Here is a 17,401-nt window from a genome sequence, read left to right as displayed (position 1 = left end):
GAAGCACGGCAGCAAAACGTGTCCCACCACACAACGAAATTTAAGCAGCCATGAACGGGGACGGTGCCTTGTTCAGTGGCACATTGGTGGCACCCGCTAGGCCGCCACTGCCCATTTCCATTTCCATTTGCAGCATTTATCAGACGTTACAGGGACAGTCCCCCCTTGGAGACACTCAGGGTTAAGTGTCTCGCTCAGGGACACAATGGTATTAGTGTGATTTGAATCTGGGTCTTCTGGTCCATCGGCGAGTGTGTTACCCACCAGGCCACTACCACCCACATCCCCTCCAAAACTGCAGTTCTTGGTCCGGTCTGCCCCATTATGTAATTATTCCATAATTAGCATAATTACTACGTGAACGATGTTCTGACCCGTTTCAACGGGGAATTTCCCACCGACCGTTATACGTCATAAATACATTTACATCCGAGGATACGCGACGCCGATCCCGTCACGCTGCGTCACGGCGACGTCATTCGCGCGAGTTTCATTCCACGCTCGCGTGAATCGCGGCGAGAGGAGCAGGAGGACCGCAGCCCGCCCGCCCGCCCACGGACACGGCGTCGCTCCAGCTCCCGGGGACGTGAGCGCAGCAGAGCCCGCAGCCCGGCCGACGATGGACGCCGGAGACCACGGCGCCCAGATGGAACCGCTGCTTCCCACGGTGAGCCGGTGGCGCAGGACGCGACGCGCGTCGCCGCGCGCGTGACGTGACGCGACGCGTTCTGACGGCCGAGTCGAGTAGTCGATGAAATGTTTTTTTTTTTTTTTATAAAAAAAGGGAGAATAATGTTTCTGATTCTGCCACTTTCTACCTGTATGAGTGATCGGGGACATTTTGTCCTCGAAGCTGATGTGTAGTAAACGTAAAAAAAACACGACCCTGCTGCCGCAGCAGGTCCGCAGTGGTCCAACGGAGGAAGACCATCGATAGAAGGACAGGGGAGCTGCTGCTGAACGTTTCTGATACAAGAAAATGTCCGAACGTGTCGGTTCGTTGTGCGTGGAGCTGCTTATGAAACACTGCAGCACAGCACACGGTGCACACAGTGAAACGTGTCTTCTGCATTTAACCCATCACCCTTGGTGAGCAGTGGGCAGCCATGACTGGCGCCGGGATTCGAAACGGCAACCTTCTGACTATTCGCAGGTTGTCCATTGCCAGAAGATGTCCTGGTCTGATGAACCACGCCTTCTTTTTTTTGGGGTGCGTTTGTGACATTAACCTGCAGAAGACATGGCGCCAGGATGCTCCATGGAGTGGAGGCAGTATGACGCTGGCGGGAAGCCTTGGGTCCTGCGTCCACGTGATGTCTCTGTGGCCCAGGTAAAATGGTTCCGGGTGGTAGTAGCCTAGTGGGTACCACACTCGCCTATGAACCAGAAGACCCAGGTTCAAATCCCACTTACTACCATTGTGTCCCTGAGCAAGACACTTAACCCTGAGTGTCTCCAGGGGGGGACTGTCCCTGTACCTACTGATTGGAAGTCGCTCTGGACCCTCATGCCCTGCTTACTGCTGGTTTGGCCCGGCGCAGGCCTGACCTTGGGGAGAGCAGCCGCTGTCATTGGAATCCAGGGAGGCTCAGGGGGCTTTTGTACCTGTCACACGTCACCACGCTCACTTAACCACGAGATGAGAGAGCGCGGTGAGGACAGCGGAGCCAGAGAGCGAGAGAAGACCTTCCTTTCCCCCATCTAACCACCAACGTCGACCAACATACAACAAGTGGCCATAATCTGATGAAAAGATGAAGATCTGGTAGTAAACATCTCGCCGCTCTCGGGATGACGTCTGTCCTGGTGGGACAGAGTGGCTCGACTTTACGGTTCTTATTTTGCGTTGCCTTCGTCATCCGTTTATTTGTGCTCGTGATCTGTTTGCTGTTGACAGAGCAGCCTTTGACCCTGAAAATAGCGTCCCGGTCCACGTCCTCTCCCCTTGTAACGTGGCCTTGGACTGATGGACAGTGGACGATGAGTGATGTCCCGCTCGGCCTTCGTCCCTCGCGAGCTCTTACATGCGATCTGCAGCTTCCCATGCAACGGATGCAATTACAGGAATACGCTGCGATGCACAAATCATCATATAAATCAACAAGGAACTAAAACTAGAACTTAAATACTGGACAGGTTATCTCTATAAAAGAAAAGTAAAACCTTCCGTGCACTGAACAAGGACACTGAACAAGGGTATTTCAAACAGGACGCACAAGACAGGACAAACGTGCAAAATGGCCGTTGATGTTGTGAGGACATGAGAAATGTGCATTTCGAGGGGATGGATCGGTCTTTTTCCATCCTGTCATTAAACAGGAACACGGGTGACTTACCACTGTTCAGTGTTCAGTGCTAATTCATTTTTAAAAAAGTTTTTCTGTTTAAAATGCCGCTCACTTCTCATTTCTTATCTCCTGTAATATATTGCAGTGTATAACTGTCCTTCCCTTTTCTTTTGTAAAAGGGCCGCAGCACCTCGTCGATTTATGTGATGAGTTTACAGCGTCTGTGGGCGCTTGTGAATATATACATATTTTTAAAAATGTTCACTATATGTGTTTAAAGAAATACAAGCAACGCACAATTTTCCCCTCGTGCCTCGATGTGTATTCTGTCGCGTCGGTTTCCCGGCGTACAAAACACGTCGCCGGTAGCCTGGAAAGCCTCTGGCGAGGGAACGCGAACAGGCCCTGTGTGCAGACAGACGGGCTAAGCAGCTTATTACTCGGGTCAGACCAGAGGCCGTTCTAGACAGACGAGAGGAAACCAGCGAAATCAATCACAAAATGTCACGGGAAAATGCTCAAAGTGTTTTTTTTTTTTTTTTTCTTGCAGGTTGCATCTCCTACTGGCAGGAGCGTGGTAAGTTGCCGTCTTTTTAAATACGTTATCTTGCTGTTAAGTGTAATTAAGACGAGATAATGAATCCATTCCGTCTTCACGTTCGTTGGCTGGACCGGTAATTGCAGGGAGAGAAGCGAATTGAACTGCGGTCCTCTCAATGCTCTCATCTCGGCCCAAAAACTGTGTCTGGACCACCTTGGCAGCCAGACTGCATTACGGGACGTATGCTATTATAACGTATACGAAGATCCGGTTTTAACGGAAGAAACGAGTCTTTCGATTTTTATCTCCCGATGAGGAAAGCCGGAGACATTTGACGGCCGAAGACGGCCTTACATTTTTAACACTTATTTTACATTGATGCTCAGCCTTGGAATGCGTTTTGATTGTCGATCTTGTTTTTTTTTTTTTTTTTTCCGTCGTTTTTTTTGTTTTGGGCAAATACGACAAATCTGTTTATCTGTTCATCTGTGCGCCGGTGATCGGTTTCATTCTGCTGGCTCAATGAACCCACATACCTGCACACGGCTTTGGGGTTCTGTCATCAGTTCCCAGGTCGCGGCTGATCGGTCCGTACGGCGGCGTTTTCCCGTTCGCAGGGAATCTGCAGTTCGCTTTACGTAATGGATACAGGTCAACTAACCGGTTTTCCTTGTGCGGTTGCAAACGAGACCGGTTTCTGTGTCCCTGAGCAAGCTGTGGGCAGTGGTGGCCTAGCGGGTAAGTGAGCAGACTTGTAATCGGGAAGGTTGCGGGTTCAAATCCCGAACGGCCGAGGCGCCACCGAGGTCCCCTTTATCAGGGTACTGTCCCAGCAGTACTGTCCCTTTCTAAGAATGATGTGCGCACTGGCGTCCTAGCGGGCAAGGAAGCAGACATGTAATGGGAAGGTTGCTGGTTCGAATCCCGAACCGACAATGTCCCGGTACCAGAAGCCTGTCATGGCTGCCCACTGCTCACTAAGAGTGCCCTAGCGGGCAAGGAAGCTGGTTCGGTTCCCGAACCGACAATGTCCCGGTACCGGGCATCTCCCCGAAAGCCTGTCATGGCTGCCCACTGAGGGTGAGGGTTAAATGCAGAGGACACGTTTTGTCGCGTCACTGTGTGCTGCGCTGCAGTGTTTCAAAAGCAATCACTTTCAATGGATGCATATATAATGTGATGACGGACAACATTTCGCTGCCCACAATGCAACACTTCACACCTTGATGGAGCCATCAGTCACAACAACCTCTGTTCTCAGAGGTTCCTTTCGTCCCCCTTCACTAAAAGCTGTGGTGTGCTGCCGCCCGGTCTCACTGCGGAGAGCAGGGACGTTCCCAGCATGCCTTGGGGTGGGGGGTGTGACGGGATGCGCTGCGCTGCATCAATGGGAAGCCGCAGCTCCCGTTTCTTTTCTTTTTTTAATTTACGCTCGAAGGGCACGCAGGGGTGGGGGGCGGGGAGAGGGAGAGCGAGAGAGGCTCTGCGGCACCGTCCCCTTCTTCCGCTCTCTCTCTCTCTCACGTTAAGAGGCTGGCCGTCGTTGATGTCACCATGGTAATCTCGCGCAGGATTGGCTAGATCCACGTTCGGGGAGAGGTACAATGGAGCGGGACGGGAGCAGAGCCCGGCTGTCCGGACGCGGACCCGTCTGATCTTTATTTCTCCGGAGAGGGGCTCCGCTCCTGCGGCTGCTCCCGGGGGCCGGGCAGGGGAGAACCATGTACCCGTTCAACCGGCCGAACTCCCAGGTAGGACCGTCAGCCAGTCGGGCCTCCAGGCATGCCGCATGCCCCGCAGGATGCTTGTTTTGCAGCGCCGGGGCACGGGTAACGGGCCTCTCCTCTGGAGCGGGCACGCGGGGGGGTGCCGAGCGTGCCGACCTGCGGTGTCGAGGATCGATCGTGCACAGCAAGTGTGTAAATGTCGGACGTTTGCGGTTGAAGAGGGCGCCAGCGCCTCCGCACCTTTGCAGTGAACCGCCCGGCGGCTGAAGAAGCCGTTTCCCGTACGCCGCTCGGCGGGCAAAAGGCCATTCCGTGCACTTTCGCCCGGTTGCGTGGCTCATACACAGCTTTACTGAGCTGCCAGCGCTAATATGCCCCGGCTAGCGCGGTGGTGACCACAGCCATCTGCAGGGGTCTGACGCGGCATGGTGTCCACTGCCTCGTCCAATTCTAGGCCCCGCCCCTCAGCTTCATTTTGGACTGACGCCCTCAAAGGAAGGCCCGGCACGGAGTACGCGCCCCTCGCCGTCCTGCATCCGGCCAACCACAGCCGTTGCCATTTTTAGCTGGCTTTGAGATTGTGACCTAGAAGTCCTTCCCTCCCTCGAAGCACCCGGAGAGGTTCGCCAACCGAAAAGTAGGCCACAAAAAGGGAGCTGCAGTTTCTCACAGCGTCCCAGAGTGAAAAGAATGAATAAGCTCATTTTAGTCCATCCAATGCACACTTACTGCCATGTTCAGCTCCAGCGTGAAACCCATGGGCCTCTTATGGACCTTGCAGTCAGTCATTCAGGAAGATCTAAAAGACAATGGTTTTAAGTCCCATGTCATTGTCAGTCTGTCTTCTGCATTTGTCTTAATTTTACTACATAATCAGTTTATGCAAATTTCACATGTAATGCACTATAACAGTTAAAAGACGGCGTGCTCCGACTCTGTGATGGTTATGGAGATGAATCAGTTTTGAAGAATCCCGTGCAAGAAACATATTTAGTATTTGTTGTATCGTTATGTTTGATGAATCTGTTTTTTCAGAGTCGACTCCTTTTACCTTCTGGCCGCTTTGGTCACTATTGTCATCATCAAAATCCGCTTGATGAGACGCTCATTAACATGAGGGAATGAGAAAGTGTTCAGCATGAACCTTTAGGACTGTTGGTAAGACGGTGGAGAGAAGACAAGAGCGTGAAGTGCTGCCATTACAGCAAAAGTTCCCCGACCTTCCAATTTTTGCCTTGTTCGCTATTATTAGATAGATCATTCGGTATTATTAGATATATTAGAAGGTTATTAGACAACCTTACATGGATTATTCCATAGTCCTTCCATAGTCTATAGTCCTCGTCAGTTTTGTCCTTTAATGTAAAACAATGCAATACCCATAAATGAGTATGTAACGCCCAGGAGCTGCTGCACCTGATTAAGGGGCGCTGATCAGTCCAAGTTAACCCTAACCCAATGGGTGCTGCAACATTGATGTGGACACTGGAATCCTTACCTTTTGAGTTTGCTGTTTCACTTCCTGTCCTTAAAGACACACGCCTAAGTGTTTAGTTTATGTGCCAGGATTTTGTTTCCTTATCACGGGTAATAAAATCCACTAAGATGTCCCTCATTCCCCTTCACACCCCAAGTCATGATGGAGTAGGAGCGTCCAACCGTTTGACCAAAACATTGAACATTGAATACAGGCTTTTTCGCTGCTGCATATTTCACAATTACTTATCGAAGGTTAACTTCCTTGATGCTAGTAAGTACTGTAATGTTCAAGTATTAACACGTAATAAGCATAAACGAGCAGCCTAAATGGCTCGCTCAGCGATTCGCAGCATTATTGGTGAGTCAGGCTGAGGAGAGGAGCAGCTCTACATCCACACACACACACACGCACACACACACACACACACACACACACACACACACACACACACACACACACACACACACACACACACACACACAATCTGTTCGTTCTGTCAAAGTGACCGCTTTTAAATATAACATATTAAAGTAATGCCATTGACTGCGTTTTGCTAACTCTGTGCTCGCTCGTATGGGTGAACATTGAACATTGAATACAGGCTTTTTCGCTGCTGCATATTTCACAATTACTTATCGAAGGTTAACTTCCTTGATGCTAGTAAGTACTGTAATGTTCAAGTATTAACACGTAATAAGCATAAACGAGCAGCCTAAATGGCTCGCTCAGCGATTCGCAGCATTATTGGTGAGTCAGGCTGAGGAGAGGAGCAGCTCTACATCCACACACACACACACACACACACACACACACACACACACACAATCTGTTCGTTCTGTCAAAGTGACCGCTTTTAAATATAACATATTAAAGTAATGCCATTGACTGCGTTTTGCTAACTCTGTGCTCGCTCGTATGGGTGAACATTGAACATTGAATACAGGCTTTTTCGCTGCTGCAGATTTCACAATTACTTATTGAAGGTTAACTTCCTTGATGCTAGTAAGTACTGTAATGTTCAAGTATTAACACGTAATAAGCATAAATGCGCAGCCTAAATGGCTCGCTCAGCAACTTGCTCTGCACTTCAAGACAAAGTTTAACATTAAAAAAACAAGCAGTGCAAAGCCACGGAGCCCCAATTCAGTTTGACAATTCAGAGCCTCTTCTCCGCCCTTGTCTCCACTATAGTTAAAATATTATAGTAGGAATTAATTTACATTTACATTTAAGGCCTTATCCAGAGCGACTTACTACGTGCTTCCATGTTACCATCGATGAAGTGATCAATTCTGGATCATTTCATTCTGTGATCAATTAATCATGAATTAAGCAGGATCAAAATGTGTGATCAATGAGTTTGATATATGTGGAAGTGTGTGAATAAACACAGTAAAATAAAGTCATTTTCATTGCAGGACTACTTTATCAAATCCAGTACCACCGCCACATGCCGAAAAAGGAGGACAGGCTGAAATCAACTTAAATGTAATGGCTTAAATGCTCAAATGTCCAGGCTTAAAACATCCATCTCAAGCCTTCCAGTAATTCGGCCGCGTATGGGCTGCCGTAAAATGTAATGTCCTTATCGGTCAATTTCTGCTACTTTCTGGTAAAGTACGGGCTCTGTGGCGCAATCGGTTAGCGCGTTCGTCTGTTAACCGAAAGGTTTACGTCCACCCAGGGACGTGAAGGGTCTTTGTATGCATTGGTGGTTCAGTGGTAGAATTCTCGCCTGCCACGCGGGAGGCCCGGGTTCGATTCCCAGCCAATGCAGCTCTCCTGTTTTTTAAAAATGTCCCTGGTGGTCTAGTGGTCAGGATTCGGTGCTTTCACCGCCATGTCCAGGGTTCGATTCGGTTCAGGGAAGTTTTGTAAGGTTGGGGCAGTGGGGGCCTACTGGTTAAGGAAGCAGACCCGTAATCAGAAGGTTGCCGGTTCGAATCCCGACCCGCCAAGGTGCCACCGAGGTGCCACTGAGCAAAGCGCCATCCCCACACGCTGCTCCCCGGGCGCCTGTCATGGCTGCCCACTGCTCAACAAGGGTGATGGGTTAAATGCAGAGGACAAATTTCACTGTGCGTGCTGTGCTGCTGTGTATCACATGTGACAATCACTTCACTTTTAAACAGCACTGAAGCAAAGCAGATTTCCTCCAGTCCCTGAGACTCTCGGCACGGCGCGTTTTCAGCTTCAGCTTCACTTCAGAACCTATTATCACTTGTGAAACATGCCGACCTCACGACCAGCTCAGTGTGCAAACATACAGCACAGTTTGCAGCCGGCGCATCGCTAATAAAATACCAAAGAACTGCGGTAAATGCAATCACGCGCTGCCAGGGAGCAAACGCTGCGTGTGCAGCTTCGGGGAAATCGGGGCGGGAGCGTGCGTCCGCTGTGGGGCAACTCAGCTGGGAACGAGTTGTGTTGAAATGCACCATGATGCATCGACGCAGTGCAGAAAATCGGTTTTATCATAATAACGTTGCTTGGTGGCGGTATAAAAATTCGGCCTCGCCCACACGGACGTTGGAAATAACCTCCCTCTGAACACCATACGCGTTTTGTTTGTTTGCCGTTCCACCGGTGTTCGCTGTTAGACGCTCATCAGGATTTCAGTATGAAAACTGTTGCATGCAGCGTTTATTCGACGCCATCTGAACGCGCAGCTGAACGCCCGTGTGGCTGCTTTGATTTGCTCCAATGAGCAGAGAAACGGTCGGTGTTCAATATACGCTCACTTCACGCCACGAACGCCAGACAAACGTCTGGCTCAGACATCTGAGTGAATGCAGCATTAACGTAATGTGTAGAACAATTGATGTGAAACATCAATAATCGAGGCATTGATAATCGGTATTGCATCAAATCGTGAGACCAGTGAAGGTTCATACCTCTACTGACATCAATAATCGAGGCATTGATAATCGGAATTGCCTCAGTGGCACTGAGGTGCCACTGAGCAAAGCACACTGCTCCCTGGGCGCCTGTCATGGCTGCCCACTGCTCACTAAGGGTGATGGGTTAAATGCAGAGGACACATTTCACTGTGTTTGTTTGTCATGGCTGTCATGGCTGCCCACTTCTCACTAAGGGTGATGGTTAAATGCAGAGGACACATTTCACTGTGTTGCTGTGTATCACAATGACAATCACTTCACTTTGTAAATCACGAGACCAGTGAAGGTTCATACCTATCTATTGACATCCATAATTGAGGCATTGATAATCGGAATTGCATCGAATCACACGACCAGTTCACACCTCTATTGACTGGCTGAAAATATGAACGCGATTACGTGATCGAAATTAGCTTTGGCCATATTTTCTGGAGCACATGTGGCAGAAATGTATAATCCTGCCAAACTGATTGTACCTTTTTGGCTGTGATTGTACGCTCAGCTAACATGTACATGTCACGTTGTCCAACGTTGCCCATCAGACCCACAATTCTGATTGGCAGCACATAACACCTCCAACGTGTATGTGTGAGTGCAGCCTGACTTGCCGAAAACTGCAGAAAGCCCCATTTGACATGTTATGGAGTTTGTCTCTGAAGCTGATGTCATTGTTGACAACATCTGTTGTGAGGCGATGGTTTGGTTATGGCCATTATGGTACAAACCAAGTGTAAAAAAAAAAGGGTATTTTAAAGGCATGTTGTACAGTATGAAATTATCAAAATTTCACTGCCTACGTTTATCTTGTTAAAGCAAGTTAATCAATTGTTATTTTTCATGTTGCCCATCTCTACCACCGACCTCCATCCTCCTACACGGTGTGAACAATGTATGTACACCTACACACACATTTTTTTTTGTCTGGCCTCCATCATGTTCTTCCTGCAGTGTCTCATAATGAGGCCCATTGCTGCGTGTCCTTCAGAAAGCCGCTGCAGACCTCAGCTGCGAGAACGTGGGCCGAAGATGATATCCCTCCTGAAGGCTCTTCTAGGCTCTCACAAGACGTACTGCAGGAATGCAAGCACTGTGCTTTGTATCTTATTTAGTTTTTTTTCAACCTGTTGTTTAAAATGGATCCATAAGTGGCATGTGTGGTCGTTCAAGTAATCAAGATATTTATTACAGCGGATGTTATTAAAAATATAAAATATGTCAATATCTTAAAATGTAAAAAAAAAAGATTATTTGCAGACATTGACATATATTAAACATAATTTACACTCTAAAACAAACTCGACATGCTTGCAATTTGACGTTATACTTTATTAGCAGTTAACCAAACAGTATTTGAAAGTATTTAACAGTCGTCAGGCCCTTTAATTTGACCTAAAACCTGTACCTGTATTTAACTGAAATTGCCAAAAAATGACCAAAATTACCAATGAACAAATCCAACAAAAGAATAAATATGCAAAAAAATGAATAAAGCTTGATTAGAGTATTCTTTGCACCCAGCGACTGTAGGCTGTTAAATGTTAAAGGGCTATGCCAGAGCGATTTTTTAAAAAGGAAATGTGTATATAAAAAAAAAGGGTGACACAAAAGCAGAGTCTGTAATGGCATGAGTTATAGGCCGAGCGGGGAGGCAGTTTAAGTGGATTATGCCTCATGCAGATTAAATGTCATTCATTATTTTAGGGCCATGCATTTGAATGAAGCGTGTTGTTCTCATGGTTTGTCACGGTGCCCGGTATAAGCACATATACCTGATTAAGCAACCCATGCTCTTTTGTGATCCTGAATAGATGCATTGTTAAATAGTAAGCGTATTGAATGCATTCAGAATGTCACGTTTATCTATCTGTTTAGGCATTTTTCTACAAAACCATGGGATTCATGCAACCGTGGTCCCTAATTGCAACCATATCACTATACCATTATTTTGAAAGGCCCTTAGTTGATTTTTCAGGATGAATGTGGTTATTTGTAGCCATCTGTTTGGTATATTTGTGTCTTCATTGGGGTCAAAGTTTGTCTGGTTCTCTAACATACAGAGCCATCAAGGTCCATTCTATTTCATGAGAAATTATTGGTATTGTAGACATATTAACACATTAAGAACAAACTAATTGTAATATTGGACCCTGCACATTTTAAGTACTATGGTATTAGTAAATACCTTTTTGAAAAATACTGTTGCCATCGTTCAAGTGGTGAAGCTGCAACAATCCAAGAGTGAACAGAAAAATGCAAAAAATGACTAACTATGCTAAACAAAACAGAGATAATTATTGGACATTATATAATAGTGTATTATGCCCTGTCTAATATTGCATAAATGTTTCCTATCTTTGACTGTAATTATGATTGATAAAAATTGATAAAAATTCAACAAATTTTTATCCTAACTGTAAACTGACTGGAAGGTGGAATAAACCCTTTACACGGCAGGAATCAGAACCATGAGCAGGTTGTGTTTATTATCAGTACCTGCTGTTTTTAGCCTACTAGTGTTAAGGTGTTAATTTAGTCCAGGTCTATTGCGTTCTATTTGTCCTTGAAGTCTGAGGTTCTGAATTTAAAAACCTAGGCGAGCATCAAACTCAAGTCCTTCAGCCCTGACATACATTAAAAATTACATAAGTGCAAATGTTATTGCGTTATGGCTGCAGTGCTTGTGTTTGATATGTAATCTTTACCAATATGGAGCTGAGCAGAGCACATCTGGGAGTGGGACTCCATCTGCCAGCCGGCTGAGAGCAGCGGCTGAAATGTGGCTTTAGAGGAGAAAATGTGAGAACATGCTGTCTCCACGCTGAGCCTCTGTCTGCTCGTCTGGACATCTGTCCTGCTCTCCCTCATTACTTTCGTCTGCTTACATGTGGATCACATTGTGCGATGTGGCGGCCGCGGCGAAGTGCCGCCTCGGCCCAGCAACGTTTCTTCATTACATCGTTTAGTCATTAGTAAAGTAGTTATCGTGGACTTCTCCCGGCACTGTGTTTGACGTGATGGCATTAATTGTGATGAGTGTAGAACTGGATAAAGGTCTGTGAAGAAATTATTTTGCTGCGTGGTGCAACCTGCATGTGTTTTTCTCTATCTGAAGATAGAGTGATTTCCTCTGTAGGGATTTCCTTCCAATGCCGAAATCAATTACAGTTCCACAGTAAGGAACACTTGGCAGTTACGTGTCATGTGATCCTATAACATTTGGGGTGTCTTTAAATATTATTTAGTCATGGGTAGGTTTTTTTTGACAGATATATTTCTGAGATATCTCTGCATGGAAATTAGTCGGTATTTTACTGTATGGGCGCTATAGTTGTTTTTGGTGGCCTGTCTTTATTTTTGTTTTAGGCTAGTTGTGCAGAAGCCCGTCATATTAGGAATGATTTTTGTTTAACACAGAGAAGAAAGAAAGGCACGAAGGCTTTAAAAATTAAGAATTGAACATAAATCAACTTGTAAGTAAAGAAAAACACATCCACATTAACAACCCAGTGGCCCCTGTGCATCACACTAGTCTTTGCGTTAAGCTGGTATTTTAGTTTTTATTAGTCTTGTCACGTCCAGACTTATTTTAAGTTAGTCAAGTTTCACATGTCTAAGCATTTTAGTCTTATTTTAGTCAGAATTATGACAGAATGATAACTGTTTTAGTCAACGACAAAATTGTATTTTAATATTTTTTAGTAATGCTATTCTGTTTATCTTAGTCAATATAGTACAAGGACCTAGTAGAATAGACAAAAACTACATTTGCATTTTTCTTTCATCAAACCGATATCATAATTAAAACAAGGTTATCTTATTGTTATATTGTTGTGACCTTATAGACTCAAGAATACTCCCCGTATTCTATTTCGAGAACACATTCTGTTCTCTTTTCCACTTTTTCCATCTTTTTCTCACAGCCATCTGATGTATGACCCACCACAAGCTTTCTGAATTATAAATAATGTGCGAACGGGAATTCAAGGAGTGAAATTATCTTTGTGATCGGATGGGAGACACAGGAAACTGAAATACTGCATAATTATAACGCGATTAAAACAACCGCGATTAAAACAATCTCGTCATCTCGTTTTCTTCAACTTAAATGAAGAGACATTTTAGTATAAGTCAAGTCAAGTCAAGTCAGCTTTATTGTCAATTCTGCCACATGTACAGGACATGCAGAGAACTGAAATTACGTTACTCTCTGACCCATACAAGTAACATTAAATACAAAAACAGTAACAGTAACATTGAATACAAGGTATAAATACAATTAAAAAAAAAAAAAAACACAATATACAATTTTTAAAAACACCATATACAAATAAGGGCACATGGTGGAGAGTGCAAAATCATGTAGTGCAACAGAGGTAAGTTTTAAAGTGACGAAGTGACAAGTGATATATAGATTTTATTTTGCAAACCATATTAAGTTTTTATCCATTAACATTATTACATGATATGTTTCATTATATTTATTGTCACATGACCAGCACCAGTCACGTCATGAAGGTTCGTTCAAGAAGATATTTTGTCAAATAATACATTTCTAATATCTACCTGACAACTCAGGCAGCTCTATCTAGACGTGCTTTCTTATATGACATCTGGAAGTGAGTTATTTTTATCTGAATGTTGAGATTGATAATCATCAGGATTTTAATGATTTATTGATGCACAAAATGTAATATTACAGTAATATTACAAGTTGCCCATAGGATGTAGGCTCTTGTATATGAGCATCCATTCAGAAACAATAGAGGAAGAAAGGATGAGTAGCAATGGCTACTACTGGTTTACTGCTGTACTCAATAACTGTGCATCTTAAGTGGATAAGCTAAGCACTTGAGAAACATTCTTCATTACTAAGCACTTGATCTCAAAAATCATTTTTGTAAGGTCAGTTCCTTTACTTTCATTAAGCTATACATTAAAATACAAAGCACAGTGATTTGTGCTTCAGATGTGTGTCAACCAATGGTATTGTGCATTTTGTATGCTGTTGGCCTCCATATCTGTATATCTAGGCCTCCATATTAGTAACATTACATCCTATTCCATATGCTTGCAATTGGAATTAATACAATATTTGGTGTATAATTGAGCCTTGCTTTCTGCAGCAGGTCTCCCGGTGGAGATAATCACTTCATAATGAAGTGTCTTAGTTGCACAGATGCTGCAATTATTCCAGCAGTACTCCAGCAGGCGATGTGTGTCTGAAATGACAAGTCTTTGAACACACAAGGATGATGTTTTTTTTTTTTGCTGTACACCACTCTCAGATTTTGCTTCCTCTGGGAACCGCATTGAAGTAAAACTGAAGAAATATGCATCTATTTCCAATCCACACACAAAAAAAAATAAAGTAAAAAAAGAACTTGTGGGATTTCTGTGTGAGAGGCTGTTGGCTATTGGCCACTTTAGTCACCATGGAAACAGTCTGATGAAGTTGGGCGGTGTATTTTTGCACATGGAGAGCGAGAGCACAGAGGTCAGCTGGGAATAAAATACAGGATTGTCATCAGCCGCAGAGGGTTTGAAGAGAGGCTGGCTGTAGAGAGGCCTGAAAATTACCAATAATCAGCCAAGTGTTCAGTAATGGAGTTAAAATGGCAGAATTGTGCCAAACACATTTGGTTTGAGAAGGAATAAAATGTATTGTTCTTATAACCAATCGTCACATTTTCCGTAACTCCAATTTCATGAACAGTAGTTGTGACTGAAAATCTTTAATAAAATATAACGAGAGCATGCATATTATATGTACGTTGCTTTGCGTTGCTTATGAAATTGGTTGCCACTCCTGTGCTCCATGCACGGCAGACGCGTGTTGGCACGATGTGAGTGTACTGGAAAGAAAACTCACGGATCATGTGCGATATATTTAAATATATATGTATATATTATATTACCAGGGCTGTCAGTTAACAGCCCTGTTAATTGGCTGTTAATTGCCACAATAATTGTTTATATTTAAATAGCATATATTTTATGCTATTATTTTTTTATATTTAAATTTTGACAGCCACGATATATAACATGCAGTGTAATACCATTAATGACATGGTAAAAACAGAACTGAAGCATCGATAAGGTGTTTATAGTGTGGCAATGCAGGCATAACCAATAGAAAAAACGTCTTCTACTGCAGACTTTCTAGTTTTATTGGGGGCCTAGAGAATTCTTCCCTGACCAGGTTGTGTCCTTGTGTCTGTTGTAGAGAAATGACGATGAGGCCGTGGTGGACCGTGGTGGCACGCGCTCCATCCCGAATGCCAATTTTGAGAAGGAGGAGCTGGAAGGTAAGTGGCCTGTGGGAAAGCGCGTGGGTGGGAACGCGCAGAAAATAACTCGCCGCTCCTGCGCTGGGCCGCCTGACAGAGACGTGTTATTTCTTCCCAGCGTTCAGGAGATGGGAGGGAGAGACGGGGCTGGTGGGAGGAGGGCCTGATGGGGGGGGGTTGCGAGGGAATTGCGCTGATGTCAGACCTCTGGAAACGTTCTATTTTTACACACCCGCTCTGTCTGTCACTTCGGAGCTCGGGGGAGAGAGGCTGCAGAGACCCAACGCTGCCTCCAAAAAGGAGGCTCTGCGCACCGTGCATTTCAATTCACTGGCAGCGTGGCGATGCGGTGGGATAATGACACACAACACAAAAAGCACATTAGATAATGAGGGTCTGCAGGGTGGTCCAGATATATTCCAATTAGATGCTTTAAATTCTGCAACCTTGACAGAGCATTTCCGAAGGAAATATGTCTTCAAACCTGAGACCAGAGCACAGTATGAAAATACACAGCAATTGAGGTCAGCACATAGAAATATTTTAAATGTGTTGAACGTGCATAAAAGAAAAAAAAAAACTGGTACATGCACAAAATGAAAATGAGGTTTAAACTGACTGGAAAATTTGCATTAAATTGTATATTTACACCAGCAGTCGAAAGTTTGGACACATCTACTTACGGTTATGGAGATTAAGATGGAGCCATTCTGAAGAACGTAAGAAACGTATTTAGTGTTTGTTGTGTCAGGAGAAAGTGAAGCATGTTTGATTAATTGTTTTTTTTTACCTCTTCTTACCTTCACGGCAGCTTTGTTCACTATCGTCGTCATCTAAAGCCGCTTGGCGAGATGCTCATTAACATGCGTGAATGATAAGAAAGCATTCAGGATAAACCTTCAGAAAGCGTCCCCGTTGTCCACCTTAAGGTGGCAGAGAGAAGCCAAGAGTGTGAGCAAAATCTCCCTGATTTGGCGCGACAGAGAGTTTTGTTCTATAATGTAAAAAAGACCCGTAAAATAAGTCCACTCTTTTCACTGGTAGAGTATAAACTGACAGTACCTCACCACGTAACGTGCGGTTGAAATTATTGTCAATTGTCATAACATGTATTTACCAATTTTTTGTGACAAGTTTGTGACTCGTGCCAGTAGCGGACTGGCTGTGTCTGGTTAGCGGGTGGCATATGGGAGTCTCCACAAGAGGATTTGAAAAGTTTAGTCTGAAAGTATGTACGTTGGATGTTATATCATGTTCAACCTACAGTGCGTGGCGTGTCAGACACATAACATAATATCCAATTATGATGTATTTGATCCTCATCACAAGACAAAACTCGTTAACAGTTTGTCGGTATTGTTTTCTTATCAATACACATTAAATGATTAGCACTGTCACGATGGCTGGACATGGCGAGGAAGGAGGACGCATACACACGACGTCACAGGACAGGGGTTTAATACATAATACAGGGGAAACATCACCACACAATGACCCAACGGCAAACAGATACAAACAGGGTGGTTTTATACATGTAGACACAGGTGATAACAAACAGGAAGCATAATCACACGAGACTAACATGAAACCCCGGTCCGGACTCCGGACCTGGAGTAACCCCTGCCGGACCGGATCATGACAAGCATTTAATAAGCACATTGTCACACTGCTACCAGTTTCTGTGGCATCATGTTTACATTTACATTTACAGCATTTATCAGGCGCTCTTATCCAGAGTGCCTTACAGTCAGTAGTTAAGTGTCTTGCTCAGGGACACAATGGTAGTAAGTGGGGTTTGAACCTGGGTCTTCTGGTTCGTAGGCGAGTGCGTTTCCCACTTGGCTACTAACACCCACTCATGTACATATGAAAATGTTCCATACACACTAACCCACACCTGAAGTACACACACAGTACGTACAACATACGTCCAACATATTACATTTAGTTTAGCGGATGTTGTTGGTAATTACAGTGTAATAAGGCACTTTAGAGTATACTAAATATATATGGTGTAGTATACTCTATACTGTAAAGTGTAGCGTGGTAGTAGCCTACTGGGTAAAACCCTCGCCTATGAACCAGAAGACCACAAAGTCCCAGGTTCAAACCCCACTTTCTACCATTGTGTCCCTGAGCAAGACACGTAACCCTGAGTGTCCCCAGTAACTGTCCCTG

At 44.7% G+C, this 17,401-nt stretch overlaps 1 protein-coding gene and 1 non-coding gene across 2 annotated transcripts in view; both read left to right on the top strand.

Annotated features, from left to right (window-relative positions):
• The first annotated feature begins 375 nt into the window (after positions 1–375).
• The window catches only part of slc4a10b (solute carrier family 4 member 10b), a 40,935-nt gene continuing 23,909 nt past the window's right edge, over positions 376–17,401 (top strand). The window contains 3 exon segments of the mRNA XM_028992046.1: positions 376–667; positions 2,839–2,865; positions 15,160–15,241. Of these exon segments, the coding sequence (XP_028847879.1) occupies positions 620–667; positions 2,839–2,865; positions 15,160–15,241 (157 nt within the window). The 5' untranslated portion in view covers positions 376–619.
• On the top strand, positions 7,742–7,812 carry trnag-gcc (transfer RNA glycine (anticodon GCC)). The gene has a single exon. It is a non-coding gene; the product is annotated as a tRNA-Gly (tRNA).

The sequence above is a fragment of the Denticeps clupeoides genome, chromosome 9 (genome assembly GCF_900700375.1).
Source record: "Denticeps clupeoides chromosome 9, fDenClu1.1, whole genome shotgun sequence".
Lineage (NCBI taxonomy): Eukaryota > Metazoa > Chordata > Actinopteri > Clupeiformes > Denticipitidae > Denticeps > Denticeps clupeoides.
The sequence above is the reverse complement of the archived record's forward strand: the minus strand, read 5'-3'. Positions and strand labels throughout refer to the sequence as shown.